The sequence below is a fragment of the Erithacus rubecula genome, assembly GCF_903797595.1.
Source record: "Erithacus rubecula genome assembly, chromosome: 31".
Classification (NCBI taxonomy): Eukaryota; Metazoa; Chordata; class Aves; order Passeriformes; family Muscicapidae; genus Erithacus; species Erithacus rubecula.
Window position 1 is genome coordinate 1,505,830 of NC_136682.1, and position 19,747 is coordinate 1,525,576.

The 19,747-nt window shown below is 49.3% G+C and overlaps 1 protein-coding gene across 1 annotated transcript; it reads right to left on the reverse strand.

Moving 5' to 3' along the window:
* Nucleotides 1–232: 232 nt before the first annotated feature.
* ACVR1B (activin A receptor type 1B) lies at nt 233–17,589 on the reverse strand. The gene is made up of 9 exons (XM_079329091.1): nt 17,402–17,589; nt 8,742–8,981; nt 7,572–7,820; nt 5,555–5,785; nt 4,563–4,730; nt 3,835–3,991; nt 2,923–3,047; nt 2,178–2,308; nt 233–1,662 (listed from the first exon to the last, which is right to left on the reverse strand). The coding sequence occupies exons 1-9, from the start codon at nt 17,526–17,528 to the stop codon at nt 1,537–1,539; spliced, it is 1,554 nt and encodes a 517-aa protein (XP_079185217.1). The 5' UTR covers nt 17,529–17,589; the 3' UTR covers nt 233–1,536.
* Nucleotides 17,590–19,747: the final 2,158 nt, after the last annotated feature.

Below are 19,747 nucleotides of genomic sequence, written 5' to 3' on the forward strand. Positions count from 1 at the left end.
TGTCCCCAGCTGAATCCTGCATTTCCTCAGCTGAATCCTGCATTTCCCCAGCTGAATCCTGCATATTTCCTCAGCTGAATCCTGCATTTCCTCAGCTGAATCTTGCATTTCCCCAGCTGATTCCTGCATATTCCTCCAGCTGAATCCTGCATATTCCTCCAGCTGAATCCTGCATATTCCTCCAGCTGATTCCTGCATATTCCTCCAGCTGAATCCTGCATATTCCTCCAGCTGAATCCTGCATATTCCTCCAGCTGAATCCTGCATATTCCTCCAGCTGAATCCTGCATTTCCCCAGCTGAATCCTGCATTCCTCCAGCTGAATCCTGCATTTCCTCAGCTGAATCCTGCATTTCCTCAGCTGAATCCTGCATATTTCCTCAGCTGAATCCTGCATATTTCCTCAGCTGAATCCTGCATTTCCCCAGCTGAATTCTACATGTCCCCAGCTGAATCCTGCATTTCCCAAGCTGTTTCCTGCATATTCCTCCAGCTGAATCATGCATTTCCTCAGCTGAATCCTGCATTCTCCCAGGTGAATCCTGCATTTCCCCAGCTGATTCCTGCATTTCCCAGGTGCCAGCTGCAGCGCCTGCCCCATCTCTGTCACACCTCAGCTCCCTCCCCAATACCCACAACTACAAACCCCAGGGGGCTCAAGACAAAAAAAAAAAAGAAAACAACCTGGATTCCAGGAACGATTCTCAGTTCCTTATTTGTTTCACCTTAAAAAAAGGGGAAAGGTTGGCAGTGAGGACTCTGCAGCCCATCGGGGAGAGCCAGGGATCCGCTCTGCAGCCTGTCCAAGCTCCACGAGGCTCACGACTCAGCACGGAGAGCAGCAGCACGACCAGCTCACGAACGGGACACCGGAGATTTTGCACATGCACAGGAAGCAGGGACAGAGATGAGCCACCCACGGGCAGACACCGCACGGCTACGGAGGAGACGGAGCAGGCACGGGGACACGCGCACCTCGCGCATGCAGACGCCGGCGCTCGCTTGGGATTTTTGTTTTTTTCAAGCTTAAGAAAAGGAGGGAGAAGGGTTTTTTTGTTTTTTTGTGAAGCTGATCAATTGTTCCGGCTCAGCCTCTTGGAAGAGAGCACCATTTTGTTTTGCTTTTTTTTTTTTTTTTTCCTGCGTGAACGTGCCAGTCCCTGGGAAAAAAAAAAATCCTCGAGAGTACGGCAAGAAAAACCTTCCCTTTCCCTTCCTGCACCCGGGCTCAACGCACGCTGAACTTTACAGGGATTTCCTTTCAAGGAACAAAGAGTTAGGATCATGGCTGAGATCCCTTGGGTGAAGTCCCCCTCAAGTCTCCACGCTCTCAGGAGGTGATCACAAAAGGTTTCGGATTGTTTCATACCCAAGCAGGGAAGAGAGCTGTAGGCTCCGTCCCCCTGCCTAGCAGCCTGCAGGTCCCGCTGTCTGGTTGTAGCAGTAGGTTGGGCTGAAACACGAGGTAGGCCTCCATCACACGTCTACTCTAGCACAGCAGCTCCTGTGCAGTTTCCTCCTGCTGAGGCTCAGAGCCTAAATTTTCACATCTTCCTGGACACTGAGCTGGGAGAGGGTTTTCTTAATGCGGAGGGCAGTGAGCCGAGCCGCTCCGTTGGCGTACCAGCACTCTCGCATCATCTTGCCCATCACCCGTAGTGCCTGGGCAAGAAACAACAGCAAAGGTCAGTGCTCTGCACCTGAGCAGGTGTGCCAGGCACTGACACAGCCTCCACAATGCCCAAAGTAAGAGTGCACCTCACAGGAGTGACCTCAGCATGGAATGGTTTGAGTTGGAATAGATCCTGAAGTCCATCTCCATTCCATGCCCTGCCATGGACAGGGACACCTTCCACTAGCCCAGGTTGCTCCAAGCCCTGTCCAGCCTGGCCTTGGACACTTCCAGGGAAGAAGCAGCCCTAGCTTCTCTGGGAAATCCATTCCAGGGCCTTCCAACCCTCACAGGGAAGAATTTCCTCCCAAAACCTAACCCTGCCCTCTGGCAGTGTAAAGCCATCCCCTCTCATCCTGGTACTCCCTCCCTCTCTCTTGCAGACTCTCTTCAAGTACTGGAAGGCCACAATCAAGTCACCCCAAAGCTTCTATTCTCCAGGCTGGACAATCCTAATTCTCTCAGCCTTTCCTCACTGAGGAGGAGAGATGAAAACAGACTTTACCTCATAGCTCTGCCACCAGTTTGGGATGTTTGGCCGTAATTTCTGGTCACACACGACCTTGCGCATCTCCTCAATGGAAGGATCAGAGGGGACAAGGTCGTAGTAGGGAAGCTGATACTCCTCATGGATACCTGAAAGGCAGAGCAGGGAAAATGTAATTCCTGGGAACAGGGACCATGGCCACTGTGCTTGCTAAAGGCAGATGGAGAAAGGCTTGGGCTCCATGACTCACTGCTGAGATGCGTCAACACTTTGCAGTTATTTAGAACAGAAATGAAGAATCTGGAATTGGAGTTAACAAGAAAAAAAATTCAGGGAAATAAAATGCAGCTGCCTAAACTGGAACAGAGTCAGCAGGCTGGGATCAACACTTCCCAGCAAGGCACCAAGGTCACTGAACCTCCACAGCAGTGGGACTGTCACACGTGGGCTGGTGCTGCAGCTGCACGTGCCAAGACATTCATACTGAATTGGGGAAGTTCCCCCAGCAATCAGCACCACCACTTCCTGAAAATCCATCCAAAGCAACATCAGCCACCACTGGGAGCACCAACACCCTTGACCCAACTCGGGCTGGGCTTAGCAGAAGTTTTGGTTCACTTCTGTTACCTCCCTTGGTGACAACACACAGGGACATGTGTTCTCTGTTCTCCCTCTGTTCTCCCTCCAACCCCCCAAAAATCTGATCAATGGAACCCCAAAGTTGGCAGAGCAAGAGGAGCCACAGGCACACAAAGGATGTTACCTCCTGCATTGCACCTTCGGGCAATCTCCCAGTAGACCAAGCCCAAGGCATAGATATCAGCACATTTAAATGAATCAAAATGTTTCATGTTGATGGTTTCATCCAAGACTTCTGGGGCCATGTATCTGCACAGAGAAAGGAAAAGCATTTTCATTCTGAGAGGGAATTCTCTGGAAGGCAGTAAATGATCAGTTTTTCCATACAGCAGTCCCCAGCAGAAAAAGCTCTGCTTGGCAAAGCCACCATCAGAACAGAACCAGGCCCTGTGATCTAGGAGAGTGAAAAAAATAACTCAAAAACAACAGCAAGCTGGGAAAAGAGATAGAAATGTCCCAAAACTACATCAGGCTCCCAACAGAAGGTCCCAAAGGCTCTGGTGAGGCCAAGCTTGTTGTCATGTATTACATGAGCTCCTGGTGACAGGTTTATGTGGCTGGTCCACCCATTCCAGCCTGGTGACACCTGGAACACCAACTCAGGCACAAAACTGACCCTGTGACACTGGGAAATGCCAAATTCAGAGAATTCCCCCAATGCTCTGTGGACACTGCTGAAGCCTCAGTGAAAACTCCAGCTTGGACTTTCCCAGGCTGGAAGTTTTCTCAGAGACAAACAAGAGAAAGAATTAATAACAGAGACTGACACCTGGTGTTGATCACAGAACAGTGTGTGAGAGATGTGATGGAGGGGTGCTGCTTTCTCTTGACCAACGAGCCAAGAGAAATTCTGTCTTTGTTCTATGATCCTGTCTATAAATCTAAGATGGATTTGTAATAAAGTGCTTCTTTTCTGCCCCAGAAGGAAGCTGTGTGTTGCTGTATCATCCACCACTCCTACTCTTGTAGCCACAGTGCTGAACCCACAGCTCAGACATTTCTGGTGACTCCAACACCTGCAGGTGCCTTTTCCTACCGTTTGGTGCCAACCCTTTGGTTTGGGGCGATGTCAATGGTGTCAGTGACCGAGTCGTGCCGGACGGCCAGGCCCAGGTCAGCGATGGCACACGTGCCATTCTTCTTCACCAAGATGTTCTTGGATTTCAGGTCTCTGTGAGCAATCCCAGGTTTTCCTAGCACAGCAAAATAAAAAGCAGCAAGGGTCAAGCTGGGGAAATCCATTTGTTGAAGTGGTGCTGAGGCAGCAGTGGATTTCAGGGTGTTAAACCCGCTGCTGCAGGGCCAGGTTAAACCAGGCAGGGCTGGTTTATTTCAATGCTGCAACATTTTTTCCTGTTTAGATTCACAAGGAATGGAGCAGGAAAATGCTTCAGTCGTGTTCTGGAGGCGCCACTGATGCAGTGGCACCCTGAGGCCTCAAGAGGGATGTAAAATCCACATCCCAGCACAGGCACCGACGTCAGGAGTTGGTGATTCTGCTTCTGCCTGTGCTCACATCCCACCCAGGCAGTGCCAATTTTAGGATGGGATGTGAAATGGTGATATAACTCCTGGGAGCGAGCGCCAGGTTAACCCACTTCACAGCCAGCCAAAGCAATCTCTCTATTTCTGGTCAATAACCACCAGATGAAAGCAGGCTGACTCAGGCAGGGTTTGCTGCACAGCACATCAGCTCCCTTCAGCAATCCTGCTTTATCCTCCCCTCAAGAATTCCCAATGCCTTTTTTTAGTTGAGCTTTTTACCCTGAGTGCCCACGATCTCCATGTGCAGGTGGGCCAGCCCACTGGCAGCAGACAGGGCCAGCTTGATCATGCCCTCGATAGTCACCGTGTAGCGATTCAGGTAGTCAAAGAGAGAGCCATGCTCATGGTAGTCAGAGACAAGCCACAGCTGAGTCCATGTCCCATTATCTGCAAGAGAAAAACATGGAGCTCAGGTAGATGCAATGCAGAGCACCCCACACATTTGTTTGGGATACAGCATAAGGCTGTAGTTCAACAGGGGCAAGTAAGAAATGGCTCAAATCAGCCACAGGGTGGCCAGCAGGACCAGAGCAGTGACTTTCCCCCTGTGCCAGGTACTGGTGAAACAACAGCTCAAATCCTGGAGTCAGTTTTGGGCAGTGTAGAGGCCCAGAGAAGTTGACTTTAGTCTCCCATGACAAGAAAGATGTGGAGGTGCTGGAGGGTGACCAGATATGGAGCTGGGGAAGGGTCTTGAGAATTTCTGAAGAGTGGCTGAGGGACATGGAGAGCTCAACCTGAAGGAAAGGAGGCTCAGGGGGGACCTTTTCACTCTGCTCAACTCCTTGAAAGGGGGATGGAGTCAGGTGGAGTAACAAACCACAGGACCAGAGGAAATGGCCTAAAGCTGAAGGCTTAGATTGGTATTAGAGGAACCTCCTTGGGAAGGGTGGTCATACATTGGAACTGGCCTAAAGCTGAAGGTTTAGATGGGATATTAGAGAAACCTCATTGGAAAGGGTGGTCAGGCATTGAAACTGGCCTAAAACTGAAAGTTTAGGCTGAGTGTGAGAGAAACCTCCTTGGAAAGGGTGGTGAGGCACTGGAACTGGCCTAGAGCTGAAGGTTTAGATTGGATATTAGAGAAATCTCTTGGGAAAGGTGGTCAGGCAGTGGAACTGGCCTAGAGCTGAAGGTTTAGATTGGATATTAGAGAAACCCCCTTGGGAAGGGTGGTCAGGCCCTGGAGCAGTGGTGAGGGCTCTGCCCACCTTTGTTGTCTGCAGCAATGAAGCCCAGGATGTTCTCGTGCCGCAGCATCACCGTCTGGTAGATCTCAGCTTCCCTGAACCAGGAACGTTCCTCACGGGAGGAGAAGATCTTCACAGCCACGTCCCCTCCACGCCACCTGCCCCTCCACACCTCCCCAAAGCGACCCTTGCCAATGATCTCCTGAAGGACGATGGTCCGCGCCACGGTGCGCTGCACAAACAGAGGCAAACCTGGGGGCAAGAATCAAAGGGATTCCCTCCTGAAACCTCAGAGGATAAAGAATGTCTTCAAATCAGGAAATGGTGGCAGCTCCTGTGTGGGATGTGCCACTGCCTGGGCAGCATAATTTTTTTTTTTTTTTTTTCTGTATTTTGCTTTGAAGCAGAGATCCAGCACAGAGCAGTTGGGGAACTTCTGCTCCACCACAGATCAAAGGAACTGCAGCCTTAATATGCAAAGAATGGAACTCAGTGAAGTCAGTTTCTGCTAAAAAGCAGAACCACTTCCTAAATTTCTCTTAAGAAAGTAGTCCTGCCATCACTGCCATTGCTTACAGAAAGCATGGAGCTCACCTGCCCACAGCATGCATAGAACAGATCCCAAATATTTTATATATAGTAGCAGATATGCTGCTGAAGGCTTATTCCCTGGTCAAATATCAGGTTGTGACATTCTCTGCCTCTGTGGATTTTCCTACAGTTTCCATCTGCTGCAAAATTCCTTCTATTCTTTAACCCAACCACCTTCCTAGTTCAAAGCCACCACTGAACAGTGACTTTCCATCTATTCTGGGGATTCCTTTCAAGTGCTACAGAAGCAAACACTGCACATCATCCACCTGAGAAGACCCCCAAGGGTTCTTTGGGGTGAAATGGGCTGTGCAAATGCACTATGTGCACTGTAAAATACTGATCTGCTGGGACCTTGCCCATTTTCCTGCAGCTTTGATACAGGTGACATCCTGCATTCTCCTCTGAAAGCCAACAACACACAGGTTAGCAGTTAATGGTTGTTTCCAACCCAAATCCTCTTCCAAGGCTAAACTGGGAACAGATGCAGCAGTCTGAGGTATCCTCTTGTAGTTAAGGAGGAGTTTAACTATTGCTCTTAGCTGAACAGATATGAGAGCACTGCAGGACTGGATTTAAACATCCCTTCAAGCTACTCATGACAGATCCCCTGAACAGGCTTGTGACAGACCCCTGAACAGGCTCCCTGAACAGACAGACTCATGACAGATCCTCTCAAGACAAACAGACACATGACAGACTCTAAACAGACTCTGAGGACCCCCTGGACAGACTCATGAGAGACCCCTTGAACACCCATGAGAGATTCCCTGAACAGACTCTGAAGACCCCCTGAACAGGCTCATGACAACATCCCTGAACAGAATCATGACAAAATCCCTGAACAGACTCATGAGACCCCCTGAACAGACTCATGAGACCCCCTGAACAGACTCATGACAATATCCCTGAACAGACTCATGACAATATCCCTGAACAGAATCATGACAAAATCCCTGAACAGACTCATGACAATATCCCTGAACAGAATCATGACAATATCCCTGAACAGACTCATGACAATATCCCTGAACAGGCTCATGACAATATCCCTGAACAGGCTCATGACAATATCCCTGAACAGGCTCATGACAATATCCCTGAACAGAATCATGAGACCCCCTGAACAGACTCATGAGACCCCCTGAACAGACTCATGACAATATCCCTGAACAGACTCATAAGACCCCCTGAACAGGCTCATGACAACATCCCTGAACAGAATCATGACAAAATCCCTGAACAGACTCATGAGACCCCCTGAACAGACTCATGAGACCCCCTGAACACTCATGACAAAATCCCTGAACAGACTCATGAGACCCCCTGAACACTCATGACAGACCCCTTGAACAGGCTCTGAGGCTGTGACCTCACTGCTGTGGCAAACACTGGCCCAAAGAGACAACTGCAAGTTCTCATTGCTCATCCCCTCATCTTGCAATACCTGAGCCAGAGCCAGAGGTGGAGAGATCATAGACCAGATCTTGCAAGGTCTTGTCCTTGGAAAGGCACATTTCACAAGAAGGGTCCTCCATGTCCAGGCGCTGACGGTTGTGATAGACTCGTTGGTGGTGATGGAACACAAACACCACAATGATCATCACAACAAACACAAGGAACACAGGCCCTGCAATCACTGCCACCAGCTCCACAGGACCCCAGCTGGATGGAGGCTCGTTGTCTTTCAGGTGTCCTTGGGAGAAAAAAAAAAAAAACATTTGGAGAAAATTATCATTCCTTTGAGGATTTGTGCTTTATTGTTTTCTCAGGGGATGGGTAATTTTAGCCTGGGAACATATCAAACAACAGTGTTAAGGTGGGGCTGATCATCAGGCAGGCAAAATGCAGATGAAACCTCAAAAATAAGATGGAGCTGCAGTTGTGGGATCAGGGAATATGGGCTGCTCATTCACTCCTCTGGACAGGAGTGAGTCCTGTGCTGATTTTCCAGAGCAGCCTGCAGTTCACCTTCCATTTGAACTCAGCCAGCTGGCCAGGGCTGCCTGCTTCCTCTTGCCCATTTGCCCTGCAACAACCAGTGAACTTGCACCTGAAGACAATTATTTGTTATTCTGAGCAAGGATGAGACCTCCCCACTGCTCCCAAAGAAAATGACTCTGCAGTCTTCACAGCACCCACTAAAAACCAGCCCAAAACAGAAAGTAGGAGGTGTGAGGAAGCAGCACATGCCCTCTCTGTCCCAGGGATGAGAAGCAGGTTTCCCACAGCCTCACTCAGAGGCAGGGCTGCTTCCCCTGCATGTGCTCTGAACCCAGGCACCTCCCTCCCCACACACTTTGCTCTGAAGCTGCTGCAATGTTCCTCTGCTTGTGCTCAGCACTGAAAACATTTGGAGTTTTGGAAGGGAAGCAACACCAGCTGATAAAGGCAGGGCCAGCTCAGTGACAAAGGCAACACACGCATTCCTATCTGAATTTGAAGTAGTTTGTTATTTCCACTTTACAGATGAAGGAAATAAACCCAGAGCTCAAGTTCATGCAGCAACTGAAGGGATGAAGTGAGAACAGTGCTGAGAACTCCAAACTCCCAGTCCCAAACAGACAGCTCCTCTCCTCCCACTTCAAACACATGATTTATCTGACTCCCTACTCACCGCTGGGAACCATTAAATCAATTTTGTTGCAAAAATCAGAGTAGCAGCAGTGAGTATTACGCAGATCCTCTGAACTCAGGCAGTAGAAGGGTTTCCCAGCAGGAATCAGCTTGGCCTCAGGAATGCAGGTCCGAACGTGGTGCTTGACACCATCCAGGTTGAAGACTGAGACCATGCAGGCACCGTCTGTCTCACACGTGGAGTTGGCTTGTTTGCAGTCAGAGCACAGACATGTCAAAGCTGCAATCAAAACAACATCAACTCCTTAAAACCCATGCAGAGCAAAAGCTGAAATCAGAGGAAACCTCCTTTAAATTCTCCATTTCAGAAGGGCCGTTCTCAAGCTCTGGAAGAACCGGCTCTGCCAACAGCACAAGTCATACTCAGTATTCCAGACCTGCAAGAATCCAATTTGGGCATGAAGCAGACTGTGGAGGCAGAGGAGCCTTTCCAGGAGGTGCCTGTCCAGGCAGCCCTTTGCCTGGCCCTGTTGCAATCACCACCAGCCATGACCCAAGTCATCCCTGCAAACTGAGATCTGACCAAGATCCAGCCCAACCTCGGGTCAGACTCAACCCAAACCTAAGAATGACTCAAAGTGACTGACCTGATTGCACCTGGGCTGAGTGTCCAGGTCCCTGGAGCTGCAGGGACAACCACCCCAGCTCAGGGAGAGCAGGAGCAGCTGGGAGATGCCAGCAAACTGCACGAGCCAAGCGTGCTACACCCAGCTAGATCAGCCACTTCTTTAATAACTGCTTTCCTGATCTCAGACACTACCTTGGGTCAAATAAATTCCTGGCTTTTTGCCTGCTCCCCACGAAGATTATTTGGATAAAGAGAAGGAGAAACTCTGAGGCAGATTCCCACATTTTTCCACCTCCCAGCTGTCACTGTACTTTTCTCAAGCTGCCTGGAAAACTGTAAGCAAATCCCCAGGCCTTGCCATCCTTGGGAACAAAGAGGAATCCAACAATGTCAAGAAGAAGGGTGGGGCTTGTTTAGCAGCACTCGGGGTTTTCAGCAGCTTTCATCAGCTCTCCCAGCCTCCCCAGAGGGAATCCAAAACATGTCCTTACCCGCTGCAGAAATGGGCTTTCAGGTAGGGAGGGTGTGAAGAAGTGCCACAGTTAACTCTGCTCAGGCTGATCTAAATCCTCTGAGTGTAAAGTCACACACAAAGTCACCCTCAACACTTGTGTGTGGGGCCATGTTACCCTAAGCTTAATGAAAAACAAGCTGCTCCTGATTTACTCAGGGTTCATTTAGGAGGAAGACACCCATTAGCCCTTATCCCAGAGACCTGGGTAAATCAATCAGGGTAATTGCATTACTATTCACTTAATTCTCTCTGGACGCTGCTCCTCCTTTTCCAGCTGTTGTTGTGAGCTCTTGCAGATGGGCAGAGTGTGGGTGCTGCTTAGTTTGGAATCAACAGATTCAGAACTGCAGTGACAAGAGCCAAGGGAGTTGTGTCAGGAGAGGTTTGGGATGGAGATCAGGGAAAAGTTCTCCCCCAGAAGTGCTGGGCACTGCCCAGGCTCCCCAGGGAACGGGCACAGCCTTTGGACACTGCTCCAGGGTGGGATTTTGGGGTGTCTGCACAGCACCTGGATGATCCTGGTGGGCCCTTTCCAACTCAGGATATTTCATGGTGCTGTAACTGTGTGATTAAAAGCTGAAGAGCTGTTGAGTGAGACACGTTTAAAAAAGCATCAGGAGCAAATGGAGCTCATTAGCAGGTGCTGAGCACAGAGCAGTGAAAAGGGACACGGGACAGAAAACAGACAGGGAAGACTCACAGACCGATGTGTGTTGAGAAAAGTGGAGAACATCCATAGAGTCTGAAGATTTTGAGAGGAAATGTTATAATGAAAGGAAAAAAACCCTTCCAACAGCCCCAAGATCAGCGTTTTCCCATGGTCAGCAGAGTGCAGAAAAGACAATTCTGAAAAATACATACACTTGGGGGAACAAAGGTCGGTGATAAAGGAGATTTTATGAAAATCTGAGATGGCAAAGAGCACCCAGGGCACATTCCTGCCTTCATGTCTACTTAAAAGGAAATGGTCTTTTAAAGCATCTCCCTTATTACTTATCAAAAGCTCGAGGTACAAATTAAAAACATTTAACCCACACACATTTCACTGTGTAGGTTCTTTTCAGTTTGATTTAGATACAACAAAACTGAACTTTGTTCCTGTTAGCCTCATTTTTTGAGGTCTCAATCCCAAGATTTAGGCTGTGGCAGTTTTGCTTCCAGAAGCTACAAAGCAAACAAAGCACTTCAATGCACTAATAAAACTGGTTTTGTAAACTTCTGAGTGAAGTATCTGGCCTGAAACTGAGCATGCCTTTGAGAGGGAAAGCAGAGAAGCAGGTTCGTGTCTGCTCAGTCTCATTTGTAGGATTAAAAAAACAATAACAACAACAAAAAAAAATCAGTTTACCTGCAAGGTATGATACCAGAACCCCAGCTCAGAGACAGAGTGAGATCCTTATCTGTTCTGTGCAAAAAGCCAAAATTTCCTGCTAAGGAGGGGGATGCCCCATGGCTTCACCTCACCCTGCTCCCCCTCTGAGACAACTGCTCTTTTTAAACTTTAATTCTTCTGTTTGTACCTCAAAAATCCCCTTGTTTGCACCTCAAAAATTCCCTTTTAGGAGAGCAGCTGGAACAAAGAGAATGGAGTCTTCAGCACGTGACTGTCCTTCTCTCCAGCTCTCACCAGAGACCCTTGAGGGGCTTTCCAGGTATTTCCAGGTATTTTTCCAGAACCTGCAGGCTGCAGGCAGGAACTCTCCAATTTTCTGTGTGTGCCAGGGAGGAAAGGCCTGTCTGCACCAGGGTTCACTAGGAAGCTCCTGGCAAAAAAGGAAAATTACAGAGCAACTCATGTGGGTCCAGTAACTCCAGTTTGGTTAACCAGAAAAGCAAATTCTTCTAGCAGAAACTTATGAGAATGCAGGATAAAGCAGCTGTTGTTTGCCCTTGGGTGGGGGGACAGAAGGTGGACAAGGAATCTGAGCTCCCCACTGGTATCTCCTCGAGAGCAACCAGGGCAAAGCAGGAGACAGGAGTGGATAAAAGGATTTCTCATGCCAACAGCATTCTTTTTTCCTCGGGGAAGAAAAGCTCCTATTGAGCCAAACATATAATCTACTTAATAAAGAAACTGCCTGGGCTGAAGGAAATAGATGGGGTGAAGGGAAACAAAGAGCAGCTGGCAGAGCTGGGCCAGGCTGTGCAGGGTGAGAGTGGAGCTGCAGCTCGATCTGCTCCCCCCAGCAGAGCCCAGCCCAGCCCTGCACAGACACTGCCTGGGCAGGCCCAGGGCTCAGCTGCAGATCCTGAGCACCAAGCTTTGTTCTCACTGGGGAGATGGAGCAGGTTGGAGCAAAGCTTGATGTGATTTGATCCAAGCCAAGCCTTCCCCAAAACCTGAGAGGTCACTGGTAATAAATAAACTCTTCTCCATCCTTGACTATCCCAGGGTTGGATTCCTTCAAGCCCAAGTGCTGCTTTTGCTGCCCAAGATGTTCCTGGGTTACAGCCCACATCCCCCTGCATCTACCACAAATAAAGAAAAACAAGGGCTGGCTCTCTCCCTCCAAATCCCCCCATTAAAAACAACCAAAATGGATCCAAACAAACAGGATCCAGCTCTGTGCTCCAGGGAGACTCAAACACTGAGCTCTGACAGGCACAGAACATTTCTCCTCCTTTCCCAGCAACTCCCCGAGCTCATTTTGCACATATTTATTCTCACACGGAGTTGCATGTGTCAAGATGTCTCTGCAGCTAGACAGGGGGAAAAGTTTCACAGCAGAATCTCATGCAATGGTGTTAACCACCTTTTGGAATACATTTTCCACCATCTCCTGAAGCTGTGCCTAAGAAAGATGCCATTTTTTTCAGGGCTGAACTCTACCTGATCAATATGTATGAGGATAATTAACCTGAAGATGATCATTGGTAAAATTGCCAATGACCACCCACGTATTTACCAGATAAACAGATTTTTGCAGGGATTGTAGCTGCTGTTCTTTTTCAACAGTTTGAATCGAGGCTGGAAGAATGATTCCCCTGACTTTGAGCTTTTCCAAGGCTCTGGAGCAGGAGCTGCAGTTGATTGTGTTTTTGTGCAGCACCAAACTTAATGAGCCCCACTCTGGGAGCACCAGTTTCATGCTGCAGCAGCTTAATGTTAGCAACAGAAATAGGGAACAATTGGCTTTGTAGCTCTGCTGCTTCTTTGGATGCTTTAATGAAGAGGGACATGTGTAAACATGCTTGGAAGAAAGAAATACCTGTCAGTGTCTGGCTCTGTGCTGTGCCAAAATAAAGAGCAACCTGTATCACACAGGGTTAGGAGCAGAGGTGTGTGCTCCTTGTTCAGCTGCATAAAGAACAGAGAGCTCCCAGGAAACAAGCAGCTCCCTTTCCCAAAGGCAATGATGAGGGGACACTGAGCCATCTGATGAAGGCTTGAAAGAAACAACATTTATTTTCCATTATATTATCATGGAATCTTGGAATGCCTTGGGTTGGGAGAGACCTTAAAGCTCATTTTGTTCCACCCCACTGCCATGGGCAGGGACATCTTCCACTATTCCAGGCTGCTCCAAGTCCCCACAACCTGGCCTTGGACATTTCCAGGGATCCAGGGGCAGCCTCAGCTTCTCTGGGAAATCCATCCCAGGGCCTCCCCATCCTCACAGGGAGAAATTCCATCCCAATATCTAACCCTGTCCTCTGGCAGTGGGAAGCCATTCCCTGTGTCCTGGCATTCCAGGCCCTTTCCATCTTTCTTGCAGACTCCCTTCAAGCACAGGAAGGCCACAACTAGGTCACCTCAAAGCTTCTGTTCTCCAGGCTGGACAATCCATCCTGATTCTCCCATCCTTTCCTTCCAGGAGAGGTTCTCCACCCCTCTGACCATCCTTGATGGTCCTGCATTCTCATGTACCTCCACAGTTGTGCTGCTCAGTGTCCACACCTGGGATCCCTCCATCCCTTGCTGGGATACATTAGAGTCCAAAGTGACTCCTCTGGTGTCCCCAGAGCCACCTCACCTGCACCCTCTGCCTCCAAAATCAAATGTTGGGCCAGTTCTGGATGTTGTCACTGCCCATTTCCTTCCTAAGGAGCTGGAGAAATGAGCATGGATCTGCCCTTCCACACACACAGCATATTCCCTCCATCTCACTTCCCCTTCATTTTCTCCTCCTATTTTAGAATCAAAATCTTTCTTTTGCTTTTTTGCTGGTGCTTAAGATATCTACTGACCCACTGTTGCTCCATGGAATGGAGTTAAAATTAGCTGCAAAGCACTATGAAAAACAAGGCACTTTAAAGCAAGTCATCCAGAAACTAAACATTATCCTGGGATATTTCAAGTTGGAAGTAAAAGTTTCAACTTCTCTGAGCTGGCTGCAGTCCCCTGGCACAGGCTGGACCTGACGTGAAGGCAACACGGCTGACTAGAAAACACACGAAATGGAAAAAAAAAAAAAAAAAAAAAAAAGGGGAAGAGGCAGGAAAAATGTGCCTTTAAAGTGCAGAACTTTCCCTGCATCTACTCAAGAAACACAAAAGAGCTTCTAAATGAATTGTAAATAAGGAATTGACAGGAGTTTCATCATTAAGAGGTTAATTAGAAGAAGCCTTGATGTTTCTGCTGTTGCTCTTCCACCCAGAACATGAGCCCAGGGCTCCTCATTCCCTCTCTGGGCTCTGGTCTGACACTTATTTTGTGTTTGAACTTGTCAGGAAACCAGTTTAGGAGGCAACAGACCACATACCCTGGTGCTGGGGAAGAACATCCTGCACACCTGATGCCCAGCTTTACCAAGGTTCCAAGACTTCAGACCCATCCTGGCTTCTCTCAGGCAAATTGACTTTTCCAGAGTGGAAATACATTGTTTAACATGTGGTCTCCATTCCCACAGCCAGTACAAAAGGCAGGATTCTATCAAAGGGGATTTAAAACGCAGGGAAAACTCTTTTTTTTGTTTTTTTTTTTTTTTGCAGAAAATAAATAAATAGAGGTGCACAAGAGAAGCACAAGGCAAGTGTGAACCAGGGGTTTAAAGGAGGAGCTCCCACCCAGCATTTCATCCCTGTGAAACCTTCCCAGAGAAGCAATTAGTGCCTGTCTGGCCAGGGCAGGACTCATTCCCCCTGGTCACCACCCAGTGAACTTTGGTTGCTGCTGAGAGAACTGACGTTTGACTCCACTCCTTTCGCAAGAGCCATTTCCGGAGCATCCACTCCTGGCAGCCAATCCAGGGAAAAAAAAAACCAAAAAAAGAAAAAAAAACCAACCCAAGCTGTCTGGCCAAGGAGCTGCACGAGTTCAAGAATGCTTGTTGGACACTGTTTTTAATTTCCAGTTAGAGAAAGGCTTTCTTGGAAAGTTGTAGGATATAACTTAGAGAATTCGCCTGATTTAACTGGGTAAATATTTGAAGCAGGTGTTAATAATAAAATGTGCTGTCCCAAAATGATTCCTCAGGGTGGGTTTTTGATTTGTTTCAAGCAAACCTGTAACATACCTTTGTAAAGGAGCTTTGATTATTATTATTATTAATTTTTTTTTTTAAAGGAAGGAGCTGGAGGAGTGTTGTCTGCACTATTTTCTGACAGAGCTTCCTGGCTCTCCAGCACTGCAGAAATTCAGATATTTTTGCAGCCTTTCCCGAAATAAGCAGCTGTTAAACCTGTAGGAAGCACAATAGCCCCTGCATACCAAACGTGCAGGGTGGCTGCTGGAGCAGAGAACAATTCCCAGGGTGATTCTCTACCATCCTGCACCTCCTTCCAACTCCCCCCAAGCCAGGCTGAGCTCACACCTTGCACTGAATAAAAGAGTTCAGCACACACTGAGCGGAAACAATAGTCACTCATAGAGCCCAAAATCAAAGGCACCGCCAGTTGCCAAGTTTCCAGGGGATTTGTACACTCAATTGGTCCTTTCCTGTTTATTAATTATGATTTTTTTTTAATAAACACCAGTTTTTACCTAAGTGAAAGCCTGAGAACAGCCATGCTACAAATCTCATCTGATCCTCCTCACAGAGGAGCTGAACCATCCTTGTAAGGCTGGGTTTTACCTGAGGTTACACCAAAACACAGCTACTCCCTTCCCAAAAAACACATTTCTATTCCCAAATGCCCAGAATTCACAGGTAAATCCTCACCTGCTGCCCAGGTGAGGTTTGAAGCCATTTTCTGTGCTCTAACAAGCCCAGATCTGCACACACACACACACACACACAGAGTTATTACCCTCTGATGGTCAGGTGGGAATGCAGAACACAAACGGTTGGGGAGGAGAAAAATATTCCACAGTGGAACCTGTCAGAACAGGCACCCAAGTTACACAAGAATGATCACCCTGATAGCCACAGACTGGACTGCACTGGGAATCCTCAGACACCAAAGGCACATCCACCAGCTCACCCTCTGTCCCTCTGAGACACCTGACCTGTGGGGAAATGATCCCAAACCGATTTTCTTCCTAAAACTGCAGCTGAGATCTGCTGTTTGCCCCAAGCCTGGAGCAGAATCCTCCTGCTGCTCCCAAACCCAGAGCTGGGACCCCTCAGTGTCCCCCCAGGAGCAGCTGAACCAGGTGAAGGAAATGGATCAACACGGAACAAACAACCCACACAAAGAGGTTTTCCTCCCTCACCTCCCTCCAAACAAATATTTACAGTTGTTTCCAGAAGCACAGGGTATGGAAAGGTTTCCTTAAAAGCCCAGAGAGCAGATTGCAGAGGGCTGGATGTTACAGACACGCACTGGCAGCTCTGGGGCACGGGGGGCTGCCGAGTTCAGCCCTAGGACAGAGGGAAGAGGCCACAAACTCCAGAAATTCCGTGACAACACGGTGGCACTTCCCACCACGGGCTGATCCACGCCTCTGTGACAAGCCCTGAAAACACCTCTGAGAACACCAAGTCTGTGAGAAGCCCATAAATCCCGATTTCCATCGTTGTACCCTGAAGCCAGGCTGAAGGCTCGCAGGTCTCCTCCCAAGGTGAGGACAGAGAGTTCTGCTCTTCACAGCACCCCCAGCCCCAATTTCTGCCTCTCCCTGACACATCCCCATCCCTCTGTGGGGAAAAGCGACTGTTCACACAAACCAACCACCCCCGGCCAAGCTTGAAACCCCCAAACCTCCAACACGCATCAATCAGAGCCCCCGCTGCTTCCAGGACCCCCATGGATGGCACCCCCAAATCCTTCGCTTCACCCTCAAACATCCATCTGTCCACGCCCCAAAACCCTCAGGGGGCTCCTCACGGCCTCGGGGGCTCCTCCAGGGTGCTCCAACCCCGCCGCCATCCCCACCCCGCGATCCCCCCACCCACCCCTGTGTCTCCCCGCCCCCGAACCCCTCAGGGTTTCCTCACACCGCCATCCCTCTCTCCCCCCCAAACCTGGCGAAAATCTCCCCTCGGCCTCACCGCCCACATCCCTCCCCACGGCCGCCGCCAGCCCCCGGCCCTTCCCCATCGCTGCCCTCAGCCCCCAGCATCGCCTCCCCCGCTCCCCCTCACGACCCCTCCCCGTTCCCCTCACGGCGGGGGCGGGGGCGCCGCCATGTTATGCCCGGTGCGGGCCGGGTCCGGCTCCGCCGCCGCTCACTCACCGCGGGCCCCGCCGAGCGGTCCGGCTAGAAGCAGGAGCAGGGCGAGCAGGAGGGTGGCGGGGGGCGGCGGGGAGCGGCGGGCGGCGGCGGGAGGAGCCCGAGGGGAGCGGGGGGCCCGGGCGGCCATGGCGGGGACGCGCCGCGGCCTCGGAGCGGAGCGGCCGCAGCGCCGGCGGGAGGGGGAGCGGGGGCGGGGCCGGGGCGGGGCCAATGGGGAATGGGCGGGGCCAAAGGGCGGGGCGGGGCCGCGCGTGCGCACACGGGAGGGGAGGGGACGGGGATGGGCTGGGGGAGTTAATGGTGAGATAAGGGGAGAGATGGGTGTGTGATAAATATGTGATAAACGTGAGATAAGTGTGTGATAAATATGGGATAAACGTGAGATAAGTGTGGGATAAATATGGGATAAACGTGAGATAAGTGTGGGATAAATATATAATAAACGTGAGATAAGTGTGTGATAAATATGTGATAAACGTGAGATAAGTGTGTGATAAATATGGGATAAACGTGAGATAGATGTGTGATAAATATGTGATAAACGTGAGATATGTGTGTGATAAATATATAATAAGCGTGAGATAAATGTGTGATAAATATGTGATAAACGTGAGATAGGTGTGGGAAAAATGTGTGATAAACGTGAGATAAGTGTGTGATAAATATGTAATAAACGTGAGATAGATGTGTGATAAATATATAATAAACGTGAGATATGTGTGTGATAAATATATAATAAACATGAGATAAGTGTGTGATAAATATGTGATAAACGTGAGATAAGTGTGTGATAAATATGTGATAAGCGTGAGATAAGTGTGTGATAAATATGTGATAAACGTGAGATAAGTGTGGGATAAATATGTGATAAACGTGAGATAAGTGTGGGATAAATGTGTGATAAACGTGAGATAAGTGTGTGATAAATACACAATAAACGTGAGATAAGTGTGTGATAGATGTGTGATAAGTATCTAATAAATGTGAGATAGGTGTGTGATACACGTGATGTGTGTGTGATAGGTGTGTGATATGGGTGAGAGATAGGTGTGTCATAAATATGAGATAGGTGTGTGATGTGTATGTGATAGGTGTGTCATAAATGTGAGATATGTGTGATGTGTGTATGATTTCTGTGTGCACAGGCATGATGAGTGTGTTCAAGCCTCCCTGTTCCCTGTTTTCCAGTGTGATTGTTGTGTTTTCAGTCACATGTGGCGTGTGTGAGTTGTGTTCATGTGTGCATCCTCAGCCTGTGTGATTTGTGTGCATCACATATGCTAATACGTGCATGATGTGTCTTTTCAACCCCAGGCTGAGCATCCCAAACCCCAGGTAAGGCACCCTAAACCACAAACTGAGCATCCCAAACCCTGCATAGGGCACTCCAGCCCAGGACTGAGCATCCAGCTCTGGGTGGGATACCCCAAAGCCTCAACCTAATAATCCCAATCCCTGGGTAGGGCACCCCAGCCCAGAGCTGAGCATCCCAAACCCCAGGCAGAGCACTCCAAATCACAGGCTGAGCATCCCAAACCCTGGGTAAGTACCCTAAACCTCCAACAAACATCCCAAACCCCAGGTAGGGCTCCCCAGCCCAGAGCTGAGTACCCCAAACCCCAGGCAGGGCACCCCAAACCACAGAATGAGCATCCCAAACCTCAGATAGGACACCCCAAGCCCCAGGCTGAGCACTCCAAGCCCAGATCAAGGCACCCAAGACCCTCCATGGCCTCATGCCCTGCCCAGAAGCAGCAGCTGCCCTTTGCTGCCCAGTTCCTCCCAGTGTCTAACTGGGTGCAGACCAAGGCAGCAGCTGAGATGTGCTGAGAACACCTTGGAGCTGAACCCCCTGAACATTATCCAGTTCTGCTTCAATGCTGGGAGCTTTGGCTGTGCAAAACCCTCAGAGCTGGAGGACTGGTGCCCCCTTGAGCAGCCACAGCCTCTCACAGGCACAGGGAGAGGGTTGGCACGAGGCTGGAGTTGGGTTTATTATGGGATCCAACGGTGCTGCTGGAGACATGGAGGTGAAACCATGAATTGAACCATTTAGGAACACCCAGGTCCATCCTGCCGTGGTGCCCAGTGCCCAGCATGGGAGGTTTGGCAGCTCTGAGGTGATAAAATAGCTTTACACTTTATTAAATATATTAAATCTTAATAATTAAATAGTTATGTGGCAAAGCTGGTTCTGCTGAACGTCCCATCCTGGTCATGTCCAAACATCTCCAAGCACGGGGTGGATTTTGGGATGGTGGGGAGCAGCACGGGATGAAGCCAGCCGAGCCAGAACACCTCTGAAAACACCAAAATATTGGCAAAGACCCAAAACGGGCACTTCTT